We start from the raw sequence: 21,920 nt of genomic DNA, 5'->3' as shown, positions 1-21,920 counted from the left end.
AATTCTATCTTACATAAGAGAAACCCACAGGCAAGATTTATACCATGACAACCATTCAGATACATATGCATAAAATTATCTTTTTGATTTTTACAGACAAAGACAAAATTCTAATATTCAATGGTTGTAAAACTTTTTTCAATACATTAATATAAGTAAAAATAAAATTACAACTACCAGTATAAATATTTTAGACATGAATCAACTTGATATGCAATGAAACACAATCTAGCCACTGACAAAGGCCTGTTTCTTAGACATGAATCAATTTGATATGCAATGAACCATGAGCTAACAAACAGACCTATTTTATTTTGTTTTTATTTAAGAAAATGTTTAAGACATAAACAATTTGATATGCATTGAAACAAGATTTAGCAACTGACAAACAGGACTATTTTATTTCTTTGAGAAAATGTTTCTAGACAATTTGTTGTCTTAAAAAGTCTGTCTCTATTAAAAATTACATAACTTGATTCTGATTGATACAAGCTAAATCTTACACGAAAAAATTCTCAGACACACACAATCACTCATTTGAAACAGCAAATTAAATCAATGCATTTTTCTTTTTAAAAAAGCCAGTTAAACCAAATAGACTAAGACAAACTTTTGATACAAAAGTACTTGTTGAGCTACAGACACATCATCTAAAACAGCTAAGTACTTTCACCATGGCTCACCGTTTCTTCTGTTTAGTCAATGTTCAAATAGATACACACATTATGCCATATAGATAAATGTATTAATATCATCTTCATCTCGCCTCATGTACTTGTGTTCTATCAGCCACTCTATTTGCTCCTTGATCAACTTCTTGGAAGGTAGAAACATATTTTTCAGAATTTCCACAAGTTCTGTTTGTAAAGCAGCATTAGTCATTTTCTTTCTCATCTTCATGATTTTCACGATAGCCTCCTAAAGAAAGGAAACAAAAAGTTACACCTCTAGGATAAGAAAAATGTATGTTCCTACAATAAGCTGCAAAGTTAATATTTTGATACAGGTACTGAAATACTCAATATTGTTTCTCTAATAAATGTTGAAACTTTTCAATGAATACAAAACAGTATGCTTTCTCTCTCATTACCTGAACTCTTAAAATTCTAAGCTGCATAATTCCCTCATTGTCTTCTTCTCTGCTCTTTTCTGTAGTCAATTGAAGTCGTCCAATCAAATTAGTTTTTCCTCTCTTCTGGGCTTTACCAAATTTTCTAATACACAAAATAAAAACAAAAACACACTGCCTTATCATGAGTTACATACAATAACAGTTTTGAAATCAACCACCTGAATTGCCCCCCTTCTCCTCTACAGTAAACAGGAGACCCAGGCTGACCAGAACTCAGTCCTGACACAGAGTAATCTCATTAACAAAGAAGAAGGACAAACACATTGTAAACCAACCCTGATCTCCTTATCTAGAGATTTAGTGCCAGCAAATTTAGTCCATTTGAAATCTACACCTAATGAGTAGTAGGCCACTGCAACTCAAAAAGTAAGAATAGCTATTTGTAAGAAATTAGGTAAAAGAAATGTCTACAGCCTAATAAGACTTGATGATTCAAAAATCATTTCTTCCAAAAAGTAGAAACCAAGTAATGTTCTGCAGTATACTAGTGAAAGGTTTCACCATTCTTGTTATTGAATCACTCCAACTGCTCTGCCTGAAAAGATTCCATCAACAGACATAACAAATACAAAGCTATAGGAAAAAAAGGCAGAGAGAAATAAATGTAATCATTTTGTACAGTTCTGGTTGGACAACTAAAGGAAAGAAAGTACTTTACATTACAATGGTAGGTGTTATACAAGTAATCTAAAGAAAATCAGAATATAAAAGAACTCCTAATGAATGACCAATAACTCTTGGTGCAGCAATTAATTGAAGTGTTAAAACCACAAGCCATTACATAATTGTAAAATAAATAAGTTCAGTCTCAGTGTCTAAACTGGTTGACTTTTACTAGTCATAGTGATCACTTAAAGTATAGTCAGTCAGATGGTTACCTTAACTGTTACAGGTATAAGTTAGTAGAACTGTTACAGGTATAAGTTAGTAGAAGACCAAGTCCAAGAGTGTCTATCTAGGAGAACTTACGTAAATGCATACTGTTGGTTGATCCAAAACTCTGTGTTGTCATTGAAATCTCTCAATGTTTTCATTTCATGAGAGCTCAGTAAAATTTTGTTTTTGGATGACATGAGAGACTGTTGAATGAAAATAAAAATTGAATGGAAATCAATAAAAAAAAAAAATGTTTTAGGTACTACTTCAACAAGAACAAGTCCAGTGTATGAATCAGGATTACAAAGTTAAAGCCTAACTTACCATTAATGTTTTCCTCAATTCATTATCAGGCAGCTCTGTTGCTAATTTCAGACTTTCATAAGAAAGTTTTTCCTGAGGTCTTTGGTTCCAAGCAAAGAGTACAGCCATCTGAAATGTTGTAACCTCTAGCTCATAACGGCCAACCTCATTTGAAAAAGTAATCTGCAGAAATATGAATGGGAATACTAGCATTGCTGAATTCTTCTATTGCTGTCTGGTGCATTCTTAACACATCTACATCATCTAGGGTACCTTAATGTTCAGTAAATTAAGAGCATATGAAAAAGTGTAGGAACTTCTCATGAAGGCCTACTTACAACTCCATTAGACATAGCATGATGCCACTGAAGCTTCCTACCACTGTGCTTGTGTTTATAGAACTCTTCTACCTAAAAGATAGAAATTGTAAAAAAAAGTAAAACTACCAAATTATTGCGCATATAATGCATATACTTCACTCCACACAAACTACATAATAAGTTAAAAAAAATAAACTTAAAACCCGCACCCTTGTATACCCAGCATGTGCAAAGTGTGACTTCACGCAAACTTGGTATATTGAAGATTTTCTGCTGCATCAGTACTATTTGTTTTCCTGAGGTTTCTAATGAGATGTTCATAAAGCCTTCCAATGTACATTACACAACCACACAGCAAACTATAGGAAGTATAAAGACCAGCTACGCTATATTTATGAGTAAAATAATTTTTTACACCCTGCACAGCTGCCATTCATTTGTAAAAATTTGTATAACACACGAGTTACATGCGTAAAAATATGGTAACCTATAAGGACCCAACAATAAAACAATCAATTTCTAAATAAAAAAAGACCTATTGCTCCTAAATACAGACATGCCTACCCCCAATACACAGAATGTGGAACACTGGGTTGAAAATGTGGAATTTTGGGCACCAATGTGGTACATAAACGCATTTATTTTCGCAGCCATATTGCGTGCAATAAATAAAACTTCAATTATTATTTAAATAACAATGCAAGTTTGTTTCTTATACATAGATATGTAAATAGTATAATATAATTAAAACTAAGAAAACCTGTAAATCTTAATTATGTCCTTTGTTTGAAATCATTAGTTCTATCTAACTCTATTACTCTTTTAAAGAGTCTTTATGATGAATTCCATGGCCTTAACTAGATTTAATGGCTGAAAAAAAAAAAAAAAAATATATATATATATATATTGAGTCTAAGAGTCATTATAGATCTACATTACAGAAATAGATCTAGATTTACTTACTATAACAGTAAGATTATTCTAGATCTAGATTCTTAGTGATTCTATGTGTAGAATATTCTAGAAGTTAAAGAATTTATTCTAGAATGTCTAGATCTAATCATTAACTATATACTTTTCTTTAGTCTAATGACCTAATGTTACTATCTATTTTTTTTTTTTACTACCAGATCTAGATTATTCTAGATATACTTGATTATCCATGGCTCTACTCTTAGTCACTCTTATTCTAGATCTAAATTCTAGAATTAATTAAGACTAAGAGTGTACTAATCTAGATTTAGGTCCTCTTGGCTCTAAGTCTAATGACACAGATTATAATAATTATATTATAAATATGTCTATTTATCTCTTGATCTACTGACTTATTGAGAACTAAATTTATTACAGACCTAGAAATCTAGATCTAAGATCATCTACATCTAATTCTAGTCCTACTTCTAATTTTCTGGATTCTAGATCTAGTAACTAGTTTAGACTTAGACTAAGTCCTTAGTAATAAGTAGATCTCATTCTATAGCCTTATTTAGGCCTTAGCCTTACTAGTAACTAGATCTATGCCTTAATTGGATTAATTACTTTTAGATCTAGATTCTAAAGTATTTTAAAAATCTTTTTCCTTTACTTAGAAACAGGTTAGATAAGAGTTAGATGGTAGATCTATATAGACTAGACAGTCTAAGAATATAATTATAACAGACCTGCCTACCAAAAAAAGTCCAAATGCGTAACGCTGATGGTCAAAATGCGTATTTTGGCACCAGAATGCGTAACACGCGAACCACTATTTTGTCATATATATATATATATATATATATATATATATATATATATATATATATATAATATTAGATCTAAATGTCATGATTAGATCTAAAATCTAAATCAATACGACAATAGAGATGATATCTAGACTAGATTTGGATCTATGTCTATATAATGAATATAATCTACTCTAGATCTGGGCTCAAGAGTGTTACCGATGCCGTGGATCCGCTACAAACGTAGGTCTACTCCAAACTTTCGTAAGCCTACCTTCATCCTTGATCTATTCTATACTAAGACTAAGAATTTAATCTAGTCTAGATCTAGACTAGATGGTAGTAGATGTTATCGATCTAGATCTAGTCAATCTAAATCATACTGCAACTAAATTGGATCTAGATTGTAGAGTAATGTAGAGACTCATGACATAACGTAATCATCAGTCGTAATGTCTAGCTAGATCTATTCCTGTATAACAAGTTATCTAGATTCTAGATCTAGAATCCAGATCTAGACTAGATATCTACAATGTCACTCAATGTGTTTTGAATCGATAGCACTTCGATATTTTTTTTCTATACAAATGAATACGGGAATCAGGGATTCAACATAATTATTTTCTACTAATGAATTTACAAAAAAAAAAAGTCACGTTGGTGTATCAGCTAACTGACAGTACCAACCCGCCACTCCCTCACTGTCACATTCTTCATTTCTAGACTAAATCTAATTGCTTTTAAGAACCAATCAACGTATAGATCTGGACTCAATGTGTTCCCCCACCTTTTCTGTTCCCCCCCCCTCAACAGGACGGCTTAGCGTGACCTCCGTGACCGATGGTAAGCTAGGCAAGAGGGGGGGGGGGGGGGGAACGCGACGGGTTAAATGCGTATATGCGTACTGACGGTCATTTTTGGGAGATTTTGCGTAACGAATACGCATTTTTCGTAACGGTAGGCAGGTCTGTTATAAGAATACGTTAATAAGATAGATAGATCTAAATAAAAGATCTAATCTATTTTTTATCTAACTAGACTATATGATCACGATCTAGTTCTCTAGATCTAGATCGGGACCATTGTCAGGAAAAGAAAGGATTTTTAATGGAGCATTTGGCTTATAATAGTAGAGCTTACTAGATTCTAAGAATAGATCTAATCTATCTCAACTATATCTTCGTAATTCTATGACATACTGGGTCTGGGAGGAGACAAAATGTAAAAAATAAACACAGACCTATATATATTATTTATTTGGCATTCAGTATTTTCATTTCGGATAATTAATAAATAATGAAAATAACGGCAATTTTTCAGTCGGACTTGGTGGGACAAAAAATTGAGAATGTGGACCGGTCGAACATGTGAGCTTTTTTGATGATTCTGCGGGACAATTCCACATAATGCAGGATGGTAGGCATGTCTGTAATATATTGAAATTATTTTTAAAAATTCATAAATGAATGATTTAGTAACAGAGTTTTCAAAGAGTCTAATCATCAACTGCATAAAGTAAAAAAGCACAAGTCCCCCATTACAGTAAAGCTATACTCTATGTAAAGATTCCAGAAACTTAAATGTTAAAACCATTCTACTACCTGAGGTATATAGTCCTCCAACTCTAATGGTAAAGATACAGGAATTCTTTCACTAGATCTGGCCCATGCACCAGCATTTAAAATTTTTATATTTATTGCATCTGAAGAAAATGAAAGTCACATTATAAACATTAATGATCTTAATTTAATAAAGACAATTTTATTGGTCTAAGCAAATGGAAATTCAGTTTCACTACAATTGACCACCTAACAATAATAATATAGATGTAAACATGAACAACAGTCACATATGTAAACATATGCCCACATACACACACTCAAGCACTGCTTTATGAATTAGACTTCTATGTACTTCTTGGTGATAAGTGACCTTGAAACACCCTGACTGAAAGTGGAATTAAGTTTAAGATTCTTAGTCTGTGTAACTGGTTTACCATGAATAAAATAAAATAGTGGAATTGGTTTTATTATTTTTTTGTTACTCTTAATAACTGACATTTTTCTAGGTGGAAAGACATGCTCCAATTTGATTCTCATTTCTGTAATTCTTCTAATTCTCTTAGTTTACATGCACAACTGGACATGACTGTAATTAAAATTGGTGGCAGCCTATGCCGCATACAGGACCACAAGCAGAGAGATGAGAAAATTTGCTTTAAAAACAAAAATCAACTTTGAGACTGATGTATCAATAATTCTCTTAATACAACACATTTAAGCTAAAGTGGAATAGTAAAAAAACAAGATTACAAAGAGAGTTTGTGTTACACAAACTCAGAGGCGGCCCCCGTCGAAGTCGGATCCCTGTCGGATCTGCATATTCGCAAATAATATTCAAGAGGTGATTTAATTTTGATGTAAAATGTTTTACACGTTTCGGATGTTCCTTCAGAGTTGAAGATAATTACTTCCTAGTCCAAACCTCCCGCAGGACGACGGGGGATGGGAGCGGGCAGGGTTTGAACCCTGGGCCATCCATAAATCTGAACGACAGTCCAGCGCGCAAACCGCACGACCAGGCAGCCATCCGATGGTCAAAAGTAATAATGTTTCAAAGATTCATTTGCCGTAAATTTAAATTTAATAAAAAAATAGTAGATTAGTTTTAGTATATTAAAACATTACAATATTGATCAAAAAGTTTGGAAATGAAAATCTACACTTTTTTTTACACTTTAAGTTTAGAAATTGAAATTCTACATCTTAATCTAGTCTATTTTAGTCTAAACTAGATCTAGAAATTCTAGATCTAGACTCTAAAATAATTTTAATTAGAATATAAATCCAGATCTTGATATACTGTAATAAAAATCTAGATCTAGTTTAAAAAATCTAGATTAGATCTAAATCAAGATATCATTCCTTTTTTAAACGCGATTCACATAACGAGGCTTAATAAACATTACTATACCGAGTTCTTTTTTCATTTCATTTGAAGAATTAATTCCATATAACGTCAGAGGGAAAAAAAAAACACTACGTCACACGGCCTAGCTAGACTAAAAATCGCCTTCATCTATAAGAGCCATTTATCGAGTGTTCATAGACTTTGGTGCACCGAGTGCGTTCTTTAAGCATTTCATTTAAAGAATTCATTCCATATGACGTCAAAGGAAAAAAAACACTACGTCACACGGCCTAGCTAGAATAAAAATCGCCTTCATCATTACGAGCCTTTTATCGAGTGTTCATAGACATTGGTGCACCGAGTGCGTTCTTTTAGCATTTCATTTAAAGAATTCATTCCATATGACGTCAAAGGAAAAAAAAACACTAGGTCACAAGGCCTAGCTAGACTAAAAATCACCTTTATCAACACGAGCCATTTCTCGAGTGTTCATAGACATTGGTGCACCGAGTGCGTTCTTTTAGCATTTCATTTAAAGAATTCATTCCATGTGACGTCAAAGGAAAAAAAAAACACTACGTCACACGGCTTAGTTAGACTAAAATATGTTTTCATTAATACAATCAATTTTTTCGAGGGTTAATAGACATTGGTGCACCGAGTGCGTTCTTTTAACATTACATTTAAAGAGTCCATTCATATGACGTCAAAGAAAAAAAATTCCATTACCTCACAATAGGCTAGTACCGGTACCATACAAAAAAAATGTCTTTATTTACACGAGATATTTAACGAGGGTTCATAGACATTGGTGCACTGAGTTCTAATAGATATTATTTAAAAAGGATCAAAGCCACATTGTTTTTGCGTTTTGTCTGTCAGTCGGTCTGTCCGTTATCTTGATATAAAAAAAAACAACTAAAAGTTATTAAAAATTGATTAACCTTTATTTTACGTTTCAAAACATCGCAATAATTTTTAGGTATGAACACAATTGAAAAGTTTATATAATAGATTGTTCCGGATGTTTGTATAAATAGTAAAAGAAAAAGAGAATTTCAGATAAATGTAATACCGTTAATTAAATTTTTTGGATGGTCTCGTATAAAAATTAGATGTACTACAGCCACGTGGAGAGATTTTCATACCTTACTTTGGTGTTTGGATTCTGTTTTCCTTAAAAATCGGAACATAATATTAACGATAATTAGATTTTTTAATGTTTTAGGTAGAAAGTTAAATGTACTGTAAGAGAGTAGTGAGTTAAAATATTTTTCATAAAAATCCGTAAAAACATTATTTCGTAAATGAGAAGATTATTTGTTTATTAATTAGAAGAGGGAGTTCAAACAATTATTTGGCGTTAGTAGATTTTTAAATAAATTCGGAAATTTCTGGCGACGATTTGTAAGAAACAAAATCCGGAACTTTCTTTATCGATTACAAAACTTCTATGTTATGTTTTACAAGAAAATTAAATGTCTAAAAAGTAATTTTCAGTAATCAATTCTAGTAAATTACTTTTTTTAAAAGCCTTATGCGATTTCAAACAATCATTAGGCATAATTCATGTTTTATAAAACAATATCCGGAACATTTTTACACTTAATGAAATATAAGTCAGTATAGAGATTATGATTTAGCATTAATATGCTATTTACATAAAAAACGGAACAACATATAATTGATAATGTGTTTTTGCAACGTTTAAGCATGGAAATTGAATGTAATATAAGTTAGAAGAGCAAACAAACATTTGTTGGCGTTGATTAGTTTTGCACAAAAAATCCGGAACAATCAATTTTAGATACTTAAAACTATTGAGATGTTATGGGAGGAACATTAAAGGGTAAATCAGATTTTCAATAGCTTTTAGAGTTCTAGTTTTTTAAATCTAATCGTGACGGACAGACCGACCAACAGACAAAACGCACAAAAATAAGCTTCTTTTATTCGGATGGGGGCACTAAACAAAAAATAAATAAAATCTGATTTTTAAAAAAAGTTTAAGGAATTGGTTTAGCACCTGATCATGTTGCGACGTTACGCTACTGCACGAAAATCGCTGCATAAAAAGTCCATTTAAAAAAATGTGCGTGATATTTACATACAAAGTGCATTATTAGCCTTTATAAACAAACAGAAATGTTTTCTTTTAATTTTAGCAGCTAGTTGACTAGAAAAAACGTCTTTAACTATTATTTGTATTTGTTGTAAACATTTCCTGTACATTTTAAAAATATATTTGACTTAGTGATACTGAAAATACACAAAAATTGTCCATCTTTGTTAGCATATTGTAACATTGCCTCCCTTACATTTACATAATTGTTTTAGAATTGGTGTATTTTTATGAAAAAATCGCTTGCATAATTAATTTTATAAATTAAACGGTTTGCTTTTAGAAAACCAAAAGTAGCCGTTGCACCTAAACTTTTCAAGCCGGATTTAATGATGAAATAATATTTTTCATATCTCTTCTAGTTTTCGAGATCTGAGTGTGACAGACGGACATTTTGCACAAACCTAACAGCGGCTTTTTCCCCTTACGGGGGCCGCTAAAAATGTTACTATGGGAGAAAAAAATCTTGATCAATAAAATGCAAGCACCTAATTGTAATTTTTGAATTTTAATAACAACTTTTTATTGATTGAAAGTTGACAATGCTGTTTCTGATTGGGTGTAAGACCTGCCACTTTACACACTGACAATTTTTCAGCAACTTGCTGGATAATGAATTAAAAAATGTATATATTTGAACATTTTCATCTATTTTTTTCTTCTTGGAAGTTAATCAATGGTCTGCGGGGACCATGATAAGCCAAGATAAACCCTGTAACTAACTAGATTTATGTGAATAGTACATCTAGAAAAGTGAATTAACTATTCTACTCAGTAACTAACTAGATTGATGTGAATAGGGCAAGAAACCATTCTACTTTGTACCTGCAATGCCTTCATTATTATTTCTGTGAGCCTCTTTAAATTCATAATTTAAATCCTCAGACACTTTGATGTCTTGAAACATTCTCTGTAATTTATTGACAAAATCTGCTGGCATACCAACATCCTAAATAGAGACATAAATGAAAGTAATGGGTGTCTAAAATCTTATGTCCAATCTTACTTCCAACTAGATACAGAATCAGAAAAAAGAGATGGAAAAACAAACTTTTAATTCCTAGAACCAGCTACTTGTAGTAACTAAGCAACCATTGTACTACACTTTAACAATAAAGCTCAGAATGTGCTAGAGAAGTAAATTTAAACTATTGTACAGTACTAAAAGTTTAAAGTGAAACAAATAAATTTACTCTGAGCCATTCCACCATGTTTTCTTCTTTTTCATTATCTGCTGAAGAGTCTAGAATAAGTCTTCTTGTTAGATGAGCTTTATGGTACCGCATGAAGACATCTTTGTTTTGAACATACTTTAATACAAGCAACTAGAACAAACAAATAATGGGAAGAATTAAACAGAACCAAAAACACATTTATTTATATTAGAGTAGAACAAACAAGAAAGCTGTTATCAGCTAAGTAAAAATGATCTAAATGGTAAACAGAACCAAAGACACAATTATTTTTATTAGAGTTGAACAAACAAGAAATATGTTATCAGCTAAGTAAAAATGATCTAAATCAGTGTTTCTCAAACTTTTTTGTCTGACGGCACAGTAAAAAAACTACAAAAATTTCGCGGCACACCACGAAGAGCAACAGTTGTTTTATAATAAAAAAGAAAAAAGATTTTACCCGTTTTTAAGTATCACATTTAATGTGAAGGGTGTGCCTGTTTTTGAGAGCAAATTCGATCTAATCGAGACTCCAGAGCCGACAAACAAATTCGCATTTCATCGTCTATTGTAAGAAGTCTTTCTCTTTTCTTAGACTTGATTTCAGTCAGTGCTGAAAATCCAAACTCACAAAACCATGAAGATGCAAATGGAAGAATTATTTTGATTGCTTTTAAACTGATTGCAGGATATAACTTGTTGATTGAAATCCAAAAGACATCCAGGCTTTTCTCTACAAAACTTGACTTAAGAACTGCATCGTTTTTTAAATCTATGAGCTGTTCTGCTTCTTCAGTTGTCAGATTTGTAGCTTCATTGTTTCCAAATGGATAGCTGACCCATCCATATTCATTACTTCCAATTGTTGGAAAGTAATGCTGCAATGCTGACTGCAGGTGTGTCAAAGTGTCCAAAATTTCGGGGGTGATTTCTTCATTTGAAGCACATTCATTGTAAGTAGGAAAGCAGTCGAAGACTCCTTTCGAGATCTTACTTTGCCACAAAGACAATTTTTCCCCAAATGACTTCAGTTTTGAGGATGCAGTGATGATGGTTTCCGATGGTCCTTGAAGACTTAAATTCAATGAATTTAATTTATCAAATAAATCAGAGAGAAATGTCACCTTAACCCTCCAGATCTCGTCATGAATTGAAAATCCAAAGTCTTTTTTTTCAGCCTCCAAGAATGATATCAACTCGGCCTTGAGTTGGACGACACGTTTTAACACTTTTCCCCTGGAGAGCCAAAGAACGTTGGTATGATACAGCAGACATTTGTAGTCTGAGTCCATTGCTTCACAGAGCTGAGAGAAAAGTCGGGATGCAAGCGGTCGAGATTTGATAAAGTTTACAACTTCCATCACTTGATCCAGAACAGACATAAAATTTTTCGGCAAAGATTTGAAGGCAAGAGCTTCTCTGTGAATCATGCAGTGAACAACTAATACATTTGGATTTTCTTGACGCACAAGAGTGACGAATCTCTTTCTATTTCCTTTCATGGAAGGACAGCCATCGGTGCAAACGCTGACACAGTTTCTCCACTGTAGTTTGAATAGCAAAATGTTTTCGTTCACCACTTTGAAAATATCTTCGCCTTTGGTCGTAGTTTGTAAGTCTTTTCAAAATAAGAATTTGTTGACACATTTTTCATCCTTTATGAACCAAATAAAAGCTAGCAGCTGGGCTTTGTCGCTAACGTCTGTGGATTCATCAACTTGAAGAGACCACAGCAGAGACACTTCATTGTCAGTCACGTCGAAGTGTTCGCAGATTTGATCTTGTAAATCTGACGATAAGTCTTCAATTCTGCGTGAGATAGTATCATTTGACAAAGGAAATTTTTTAACTTTTTCGGCGGCATCGGGTCCAAGGATAGTTTCAACAACTATTGCTAAAGCTGGTGCAATGACTGATTCAGCCTCTGTGTATGCTTTCTTGCGTTTTGCTAATAACTGAGCTATATTATAACTTGCAATTAATCCCTTTTCTGGCAGCTTTAGGTAGTTCGTAAGTTTCTTAGCTTGTTTATTTTGTTGAGCCCTGATGTTTTCAAAGTATTCCTTCGGTTGCGCTTTTACAGCTGGATGTTTTGTTTCCATGTGTCTCTTCAATTTGCTTGGAACAAGTGCCTCATTCGACAGAGTTGCATTGCAGATCAGACAGAATGGCAATGGAACATCTTCAGGTCCCGAAGATATGAAACCATATCCGATGTAATCTTCTTTGTACCTTCGTTTGGTTCCTTGCTTTTCATTTAACGCTTGCGAAGTTTCATTCTTGCTAACGTATTTCTCCATGGATAACAATGAATAATGCTTATTGATAATTTGTTATTATTAAAATTCACCTAAACAATTTACATGAAACACATCGCTTATTATTTGTAATAGTAGGCTAGTACAGACTAACAAACACTTTCTTATCTGTTTAAAGTTTAAATGCTGGTTTATTCAAGTTAGATCGTCCATATATATAGGCTTAAAAGGAATTCAATTACCCCCCCCCCCCCCCTATCTGTTAATGAGCACATTCTTTCAACATGCCAGCATTGTGGGTTACTGGGTTACACTAACAGGACGGGGCTGACAAAACAATAACATTTACTATCACATTATTATCGTAACCAATTCAAGAACTGACGTGAGTCTGCTAAGGCGGCCTACATTTGAGTCACTATAATAATATTTGTATAGTGGACAATGCCATAACGGCCATAACCTGAAGAGCTAACAACCCTTTCCGTCAATATGGAGCGACCCACTACTATTACTGGTCATTGCAAGTGGGGATGTCATCGCAACGTAAAAAAAAATTAATAGTAGCAGACTTGTGTAACGCTGCACTTGTGGCTTTCTGAAAACTCCCGCGGCACACCTGCAAATCTTCGGCGGCACACTAGTGTGCCGCGGCACACAGTTTGAGAAACACTGATCTAAATGGATTCAATGACCAATCCATAAACCTTTCAACTATTTACAAATTTCATGTGCCATGTCAGACTGACAAAATATAATGAAACTTTAAGGCTAAACCTTCTAAAGAATTTCTTCAAGGACAAAGCGGGAGGACTTACACAACAAAACTATTTTATTTATGTAAAAAAAAAAAAAAATTATATATATCCCGTTATCATTTGTAATTCTATGAAATTTTAAGTCACAAGAATCATCAGTAAACAAGGAATGCCTTTAAATGAAATGTTTTTATTTTTAACATACCAAAATGAATGGACAATACTTAAGACTTGATATATAAGGAACTTTTAAGCTAAGTTCCAAGTGATACAATTTGCACATAATATTTTAAAGCTTTTCCATTCACAATGTTGTACATAAAGAATTTTACAGAAAATAGCTTACCACATTTTTTAACTTTTTATCAACTTCCTCTGGAGTCAGACGTTTACTTATTGTTGTTTTCCTCAAGAGCATATCACAGAAGTTTGCCAAAAGTTCAGGACACTTGGATTCAGGCTGAGATTTTGCACCAAGTCTTTTAGGATGGAAACATCAATAAAATCATGTGCTTAAAAAAGCCAAAAAGCATCACACTATCTTTAGATACACACACACAATTGTTAGTTTCTTACCCTTTATTTTTAACAGGTATTTCCAGCTTAAATACTGATGTATCATTCACAACTGTTTTATAGGCCTGAAAATAGCAAGTATGACAAAGATCTAGGCTGTTAATCATACATAAACAAATTCTAGCACATCAAAACAGATTTGATTCCTATTATGAACATGAAGTATGTATTGTAGACTTACTTTATCTCTGGATGTTAAAAATCGTGGATCATCATTGAAGGCATCAGAAACTAACTGGCTAAATCTATTGAAAAGTTCTAGGAGTTGTTCTACATACTTTTCTGAGTCCTAGATGGAAGCAAATCAAAATAAATGTAAATTAATTTGTACCAAATGTTTCTAATGAACTATCATCACAAAGATACATTTTGGTAGGAAATATTTTTAAAAAGTTGCGGTAAAAATCTTACTGTTGTTATTGTTTCAGCAGCAGCCATCATATCAGCAAGACCTTGACTGACTATATGGCTTTCAAGATCTTGCAACATTGGCTGTATACCCTCTGGTACTCTGTCCATTAAACTAAACATTAGTCTCAACTCTGAAAAAAAAAAGTGGATCTTAACTCATTTTAACTGCTATGAACAATCCCTTTATTTTGCATTATATGATTGCAAGAACTAATAGCAGCTTTTGCTAATGGTATAAAATGTAATCCAAATGTGAATAATTGTTATGGATAGTCTGGAAAACCCATGCATAAAAAAAATAATTTTTTATTGAAAATGAACGCACACTGGCCTTAACAGTAAAGGAAAAGCAGAAATAGAGGAATGTTGCATTATCACTATCCCAAGAAACTGGGAGTGACAGCCAATCAAAAATAGGTCTTTTCAGCCACCACAGATTAGCCCAAACTTCAATGACACATTGACCAATATTGTAAAATGTTTAAAAGAAGAAATATATTATGTTTAATTTACTTAAGGTATAAAAAAAAGATTTTAATAAAGATGGTTTTTTTTAAAACAAAGAAAATCTATAAAGCATTTCAAAGCAACAAGATCTAGAGCGTTGTACTTACTTTCTGTTTCATTCTGTTTAATCATGTTGGCACATTCTGCAAGGATCGTATCTTTAAAACTGGTCACAAGCACTCCTACACAACAATCTATTAGCTGAAAAAAAAATTCACAAAGTACACTAAGAATGTTGGATAAAAAATGTTGGTCTTTTAATGATATTTGAACAAAATGAGGAGTTGAAACAAACATTATGGACAAAGCAAAAAAGATCACAACTCTGAAGAGGAAAAAGCATGAAGAAATTAAATTTAGCAAGAACTGTAGTAGCTCAACTAGAACAAAAATACAGGACTGATTTACACAAGAAGTGTCAAAGTACAAGCATGTTTAGTTTAATATTAACCATTCAACTGTATTTATTTATACTCAATTTATTTCATTACAAAAATACATTACTAAATACTTACACTATTGACAGAGTTACAACCATAACCAGTTTCAAGATACCGTTTAGCCCTGGCCTCTTCCTCTTTCAATTTATTATCTGCATACCTCATATAATTTTGAACTCCATTTTGTTCTAAGTATGTGGGTGCATTCTGTTTGTAAAAGTTTTCAGCTGCTGCCAGGTAGGCCTTTTCAAAATTTTCACAATAAATTTTTAGCTTGTCCTCTGTATCAGAGCTCAGATTTACTATGGAAAGACAAATGATAGAAATAGTCAACTATCAAAACTTAGATCGATTGATTGATTGATCAATCGGTCGGTCTGTCTGTCTATCTATCTATAACCCTAACCCTAAGTCATATATATAGATGGTCAGTAGGTAGGTCTACTAGAATACTAGATCTTATAATTCTTATAATAGATCTAGATGTCTAAATCTAATCCTATTTGAACTCATGGAAGTCGGCAGGCAGGGTTCAAATTAGAAAAATCTAGGGGTCATCGTAACAGGAGAGCAAAAATTGATAGCGCATAGCGGCCGGGCATCATGATACTCTACCCTGATACATTTCTGAACTTTTCAAATCTGGCAAGCAGCCATTGAAGTCTGTACGCTCTAGATAATCTAGATCAAAAGTATTCAAATTAAAGCAGCCATTGAAGTCTGTACGCTCTAGATAATCTAGATCAAAAGTATTCAAATTAAAGAAACTAGATATCTTATCTAGAATATATCTATCTAGACTGATTCAAACCACTCTAGTCTAGACTTATAGGACAATACAGTAACACACAATTTTTTTTAAAAATAGAAATTTAACTGTCTCAAAAGACAGGATGTGCGCATGTTCAAAATAAATAAAAAATCTTTTTTTTTCACATTCTTCCGATAATGGAAAAATAATAAAATCGGGGGAGGGGAGGTGGGTGGGTGTGTGTGTTTGACAAAGAAAAATTGGAAAAAAAAATTCTGATTTAAAAAAAAAAATGGCGGGAAAATTTCTGATTTTTTTTTTTTTGCTAGAAAATTGGATAAGAACATTTTTTCGGAAAATTCCCATCACTGTTTATTGGGAAAATCTCAACAGAGTAATAAGGTAAAATATGACTCTGATAAGATTTAAGCAGTGATTGCTGGTAAAATTGGGAAATCAGATTTATTGACATCAGAACTGTTTTGGGACCACCATCACAAATGCAATTATATTCACATGAAATTTGATTAAAGGAAAGTTGATAAGAAAGCTCAGGAACATTCTAAAACTAATTATATAATTATAAATATAATTATTTATCTAAAGCAATAAGGACAAATCCATTTATAAACCAAAGTAAAGGACATTACTAACCATAAGACTCTCTGACTCCAATAACAAGCTGAGTGTCAAATGCTTCACCATGTCGCTCAGCATGAACAAGTTTCATTGCACTGTACTGAAGTTTATCTTTTATATTTGAAAAAATACTGGAATTCCAGCTATCTAACATCAACTGAAACAACACCAACAGGTTAAAGGACATACAAATATTACTTCTATATTAATTTTAAAGTTGTTTTTTTTTAAATATACTGATAACAATTGAAAACATACAATTTTTCTTTATATCTTTTAAAAATATTACCTTTCTAACTAAACTTTCATCAGGCGCCTGTGATTTCTTGGGCATACTGCTGTGTAGTTTCCCCATGAGATTAGCTTCAAGCTGAGTGAAAGGTTTGGGCAGGTAATCACATTGAGTAAAGAATTTACCCCATTCTGCTATATAAGCGCGAAGCAGAGCTGACTCTTCTTTATGTTGAAGTACTCTCTGAAAAAAACAAAACAACTTAATATAGTTAAAGTATGCTCTCAAAGAATGCATCTTTAATACAATGGAATAGCTCTCTAATATCTAGGAAGCCTAACATTTTTGTCTCTACTCACTTACACTTTGAGCTTGTTTTATGAATTCTAAAATATCTTTTTCAAGAGCTTCATAAATATGAGTTGGACCTTCCTTTTCATCCCACATACAAACTGAATGTACATACCTGGAAAAAGAAATTTATTATTTTTTTTTGAAGATGAATATATGTCAAGCTCTTAAATATATAACAAAAAAAAAAAAAACAGACACTTCTTTTGTTGTTGTTTAAATATTAAAAAGTGCATACCAAAACAAATCTTGCCATTCTTGTCTAGGTACTGATTCTTGACGTAAAAGTTTTAAGACAGTAGGTCGCATGTAGGGCCATTTTTCATCAAATTTACACTGACCTTGTTGCTATTGGAACAAAAAAAATAAATAAATAAAAGAATGTTAAGAAATAATGTTGACGAATTAAAATAAAGTTGACATTTTAAGGTACTAATAAGCAACTCAAAGCACTCTCGTTTTCTTCAGTTAATATGCTAGCATAGATCTAATAGCTATCAAGAACAAATCAACGCAAGGATCTTCATCCCAGATTTTATGCTAATTTTTTTCCCGTAGAATGACTAAGCTAGTTTAGTGAAGAAAAAAGGATGTAATATGATATATATATGATTTTGCATAACGTAGGCAGATCTGAAATATAGTGAAATGAATAGTGTACATACATGTTTTTACATTTTGTAATTTTATCATAATGCTATGTCATGTCACTTAATACATGAGTAGTTAGTTCTAGGCTACTTGCAAAAAATATGTAACATACACAACAGTCACCAGTGTGAGTGATCAGTAAGCTGAATAATTCTAATTGGATATAATCCAGTAATTGAATAAGTCTATAGTAGTGTGATAATAAGACTAAGTCTAAGACATAAGACTAATATTATGAAATAAGGCACCTGCCTAACTACTACTAAGACTAAGACAATAGTAAAAGACGAATAAGACTACAGAGTTACTAAGACTAAAAGACTTATGACTAAGACTAAGAAAGACTCTAGGAGACAGTATCAAGATCTAGATTAGTCATTCTAGTCTAGATTCTAGCTGGCCAATCCTTGACACACATCTGCGATCGCAGGTTGGGTATATGTAATCACCAGGCGCTGTTGCATTTTCACCCTTCTTTCTGCTTCTGTTGTGTATGGCATCTGCAATCCGACACCATTGCTTTATGCTCTCTCTCCATGTGGATCTATCCAGTGCTACGTTTTCCCAGCTGCTAGTGTCAATTTTGAAGAGCTTTATGTCGGGTTTGCACACATCCGTATACAGTACAAGTAGGTGACCAGCCGCTATCATGCCTTCTATTAGATTGCCATACAGAATGTCTTGTGGAAGTCGACCTACTGGCATTCTATGAACTTGGCCAAGCCAGCCAAGGTGTCTGCTGCTGATAACAGAGTGGATGTCCTGGCACCCTGCTCTTTGTAGCACTTCCTCATTGGTCACTATATCTTGCCACCCTACTCCAAAACCCGCCACAGGCACCGGAGGTGAAAGACACTCAGCCCTTCTTCAGGCCATGAGCAGGCTGACCATGCCTCACCTTTGCACAGCAAAGCGCTCAACACACAGGTCGCGGTAGACCAAGGCTCCAGCACTGCCAGCCTTAGCATATGGAACGAGAAATGTGCCTTTATCTTTGTGTCTTTCTGAGTATTTTATAATTAAATTTTGTTTTTGTATTTGAAGATTATGGTTGTGTTTTATGTATAATTGCTACTTTACTTTTAAGTCTTCTATCCTGAAGGCTTTCTAAATTTATTGATTTTACTAAAGGCATTACTCTAGTCAAATGTGAATATTCGTTTGTTATCAATCTCACTGCTCTATTTTGTGTCTGTTCCAGTTTCTTAATGTTTTCTTGAGTTGAGGGGTCCCAAACAGTGGATGCATATTCTATTATTGGCCTAACCAAGGTTAAATAACATTTTAGTTTTATGTTCTTATTTGATTTATAGAAATTTCTTTTAATAAATCCTAATGCTTTGTTTGATTTTTTGATAGTTTCATCATCAATATGGGAATTCCATGACAGTTTTTCATTTATTATAACACCTAGCAGGTATTTTGCATTTTTAGACTGTGTTACTGGTTTACCATGAATAAGATAAGTGGAATTAATTTGTTTTAGGTTTTTTTTGTTACTCTTAATATAACTGTCATTTTTCTGGGTGGAAAGACATGCTCTAGGGAGGTGAAATTCCGGAAATTCCAGTGTCCAAAAATAGCGTAAAATCTTGAGACAGTTTTCCTTACTGCTACATTTTAATTTTTACTGATACTCATTACAGGAAAGTTTTACAGTGTTTATTTTTTTCCTGCTAATAGTACAATGTCTGGCTATATTCCTACCAATTTTCAGATTGATCCATCGCAACATCATACAAAATTGAAAAAAAACAAAATCACAGTAACCTCAATGGGCATTTCAGTTTTTAATTAATTTTTTTTTATAGAAGATATTGTGTTTCAACAACAAGTGAAATTATAATCTTGTAGCAGATATTATTAGCTATAGATCTAGATACTGTTTTTTAAAGAGTTTTTATCTTGCAATTTGAAAAAAATTTGTTTCAGGCGATCTTGATCCCAATTTTTTAATAATTTGTTATTTTCTGCCATCACAGCGCCGTCATTTTGTCCACGCCTCTCTGACATTTCTTGTAGCTCTAGACCCGATAATTTGTTTATTTCATCAATATTTACATTTTAAACAAGTGAAGTTCATAAATATTTAAAAGAAATCAGATTTGTGAGCTAGAAATTTACTATGATTACTAGATCTAGATCTACTATTAAATTTCGGTAAAACTTTACATCGAAGGCCCCTAGTTTAACTCAATTTCAACTTTTTAACTTTTGAGCTTGTAGTGTGTCTCACCCGGCTGAGCCAGCGACAAGCTCTCCTCACTTGTTCCATGTCATAGTCAACAATGTTAGGTCAAACCGACACAAAAAAATCATATACATAACTTTCTATACACCATTGGAAAGTTCTTTTAAAGTATTTTAATGATGTACTAAAGAAAAATTGTTTTTTCAAAGATATGTTTTTATTTCACCTCCCTACATTCTACATGCTCCAATTTGATTACCATTTCTGTAATTCATCTAATAGAATTCTCTTTGTAAAATCTGTATCTTGAGTTGTTTTTATTGTTTTATACTAGTTACTAGATTTAGATCTATCTCTAGACTAGAGTGACTATCTAGAATCTAGATCTATCTAGAGTCTGGCCTCTAGACTAGATTTAATAAATGATCAGTCAAAAGACTAAGACTAAGACTGCTTTATAAATTGGTCCTTACGGAAATTTGTTGTGATTACAAGGACTCGTTTCTCACATAATTAATATAATATAAAGACAACACAACAGAAAAATACACATAAATACAACAGACAACATAAAGAGTTCATTCAGCGACAATGTGACAATGGAATGAAAAATGAAATGGATGGCCCAGGCCCAGGGCTACATAGATCTAGAATGATAGATCTAGCTAGACCTTCTAGTACTCAGTAGTCTAGACTAGTTAGTAGACTAGTCACTAGTCTAGTACTGTACGTTGAACATTCTCACTACAGTGACTTACAGTCACTTACACATACTTACAGACTTACACTTACAGTGCTACACAGAAACTTGGACTTGAGAAACGCAAAAAAAAAAACAAATATGGTTCTCGTTATAGATCTAGAAATCAGAAAAAAAAAGCAGATTCCTTTAACAGGATTAGATCTATGGAACACACAAAACTAAGAAATATACATTACCGAGATATATCGTTATGGAAAAAAATGTTTTAACAATGTTTTTACTTACCCCAAGCATAGTCATTTTTCCCCTTGTTATTAGAAGTTTGCCAGATTTCTTAAGCGCGTCGGACTAACAACTAATTTGGCTGACATATTGATTAGGAACATATTTAGTAATCTACAAGATTGAAAGTTAATAAATAATATATAATAGGCCTATATCTATATAAATATAATATATATATAAATAAAATATAAATAAATAATATAAATATTTTCAAGCGTTATCATAGATCTGTCTTGATGATCTGTTTAGTATTTGAAAAACATATTCATACTGCAAAAGAAACTAAGTCAAGAAATGTGAACAATAAATGTTATATTATATAAGATGCTGATGGTTCCAATATAGCAGGGATGTGTAAATTACAACCTGCAGACACACACACACACACGTATATAATAAGGCTTGTCTTCGAGTCCGAAGATTAGTGAGGAGTACAGTATTTCCCGTGGCTGTGCAGCCCCAGCTGTGACCTACATATTTTGCCATATTTTGATAGTTATTCATACAGTTCATACAGCCCACCCGCCTGTAATCGTGTGTTGAGGTTGAAACACTCTAGACACTTGAATTGTGACGTAAACGTAAACGTGTATATCTATCTATCTATC

General features: G+C 32.8%; 1 protein-coding gene across 1 annotated transcript; it reads right to left on the bottom strand.

The window, feature by feature from the left end:
• Window positions 1-96: 96 nt before the first annotated feature.
• On the bottom strand, window positions 97-21,424 carry LOC106059911 (cullin-5-like). The gene is made up of 19 exons (XM_013217609.2): window positions 21,313-21,424; window positions 17,721-17,830; window positions 17,495-17,597; window positions 17,189-17,374; window positions 16,915-17,056; window positions 15,585-15,811; window positions 15,177-15,270; window positions 14,563-14,693; window positions 14,333-14,440; window positions 14,152-14,216; window positions 13,922-14,054; window positions 10,578-10,709; window positions 10,210-10,333; window positions 5,954-6,054; window positions 2,650-2,721; window positions 2,333-2,494; window positions 2,102-2,211; window positions 1,091-1,214; window positions 97-918 (listed from the first exon to the last, which is right to left on the bottom strand). Exons 1-19 carry the CDS (start codon window positions 21,325-21,327, stop codon window positions 724-726), a joined length of 2,334 nt encoding a protein of 777 aa, XP_013073063.1. The 5' UTR covers window positions 21,328-21,424; the 3' UTR covers window positions 97-723.
• Between the last annotated feature and the right edge of the window lie 496 nt (window positions 21,425-21,920).

This window comes from Biomphalaria glabrata, chromosome 6 (assembly GCF_947242115.1).
Source record: "Biomphalaria glabrata chromosome 6, xgBioGlab47.1, whole genome shotgun sequence".
In the NCBI taxonomy this organism is placed as follows: Eukaryota; Metazoa; Mollusca; class Gastropoda; family Planorbidae; genus Biomphalaria; species Biomphalaria glabrata.
The sequence above is the reverse complement of the archived record's forward strand: the minus strand, read 5'-3'. Positions and strand labels throughout refer to the sequence as shown.

Bases quoted from the DNA above. Each gene is read 5' to 3' on its own strand.
- LOC106059911 (XM_013217609.2), bottom strand. The intron at 14,441-14,562 runs GTAAGATTTTTA...GCTTCCATCTAG, and splicing joins CTGCTGAAACAATAACAACA to GACTCAGAAAAGTATGTAGA. The intron at 2,722-5,953 runs GTAGTAGAATGG...TCTATCTTTTAG, and splicing joins TGGAGGACTATATACCTCAG to GTAGAAGAGTTCTATAAACA.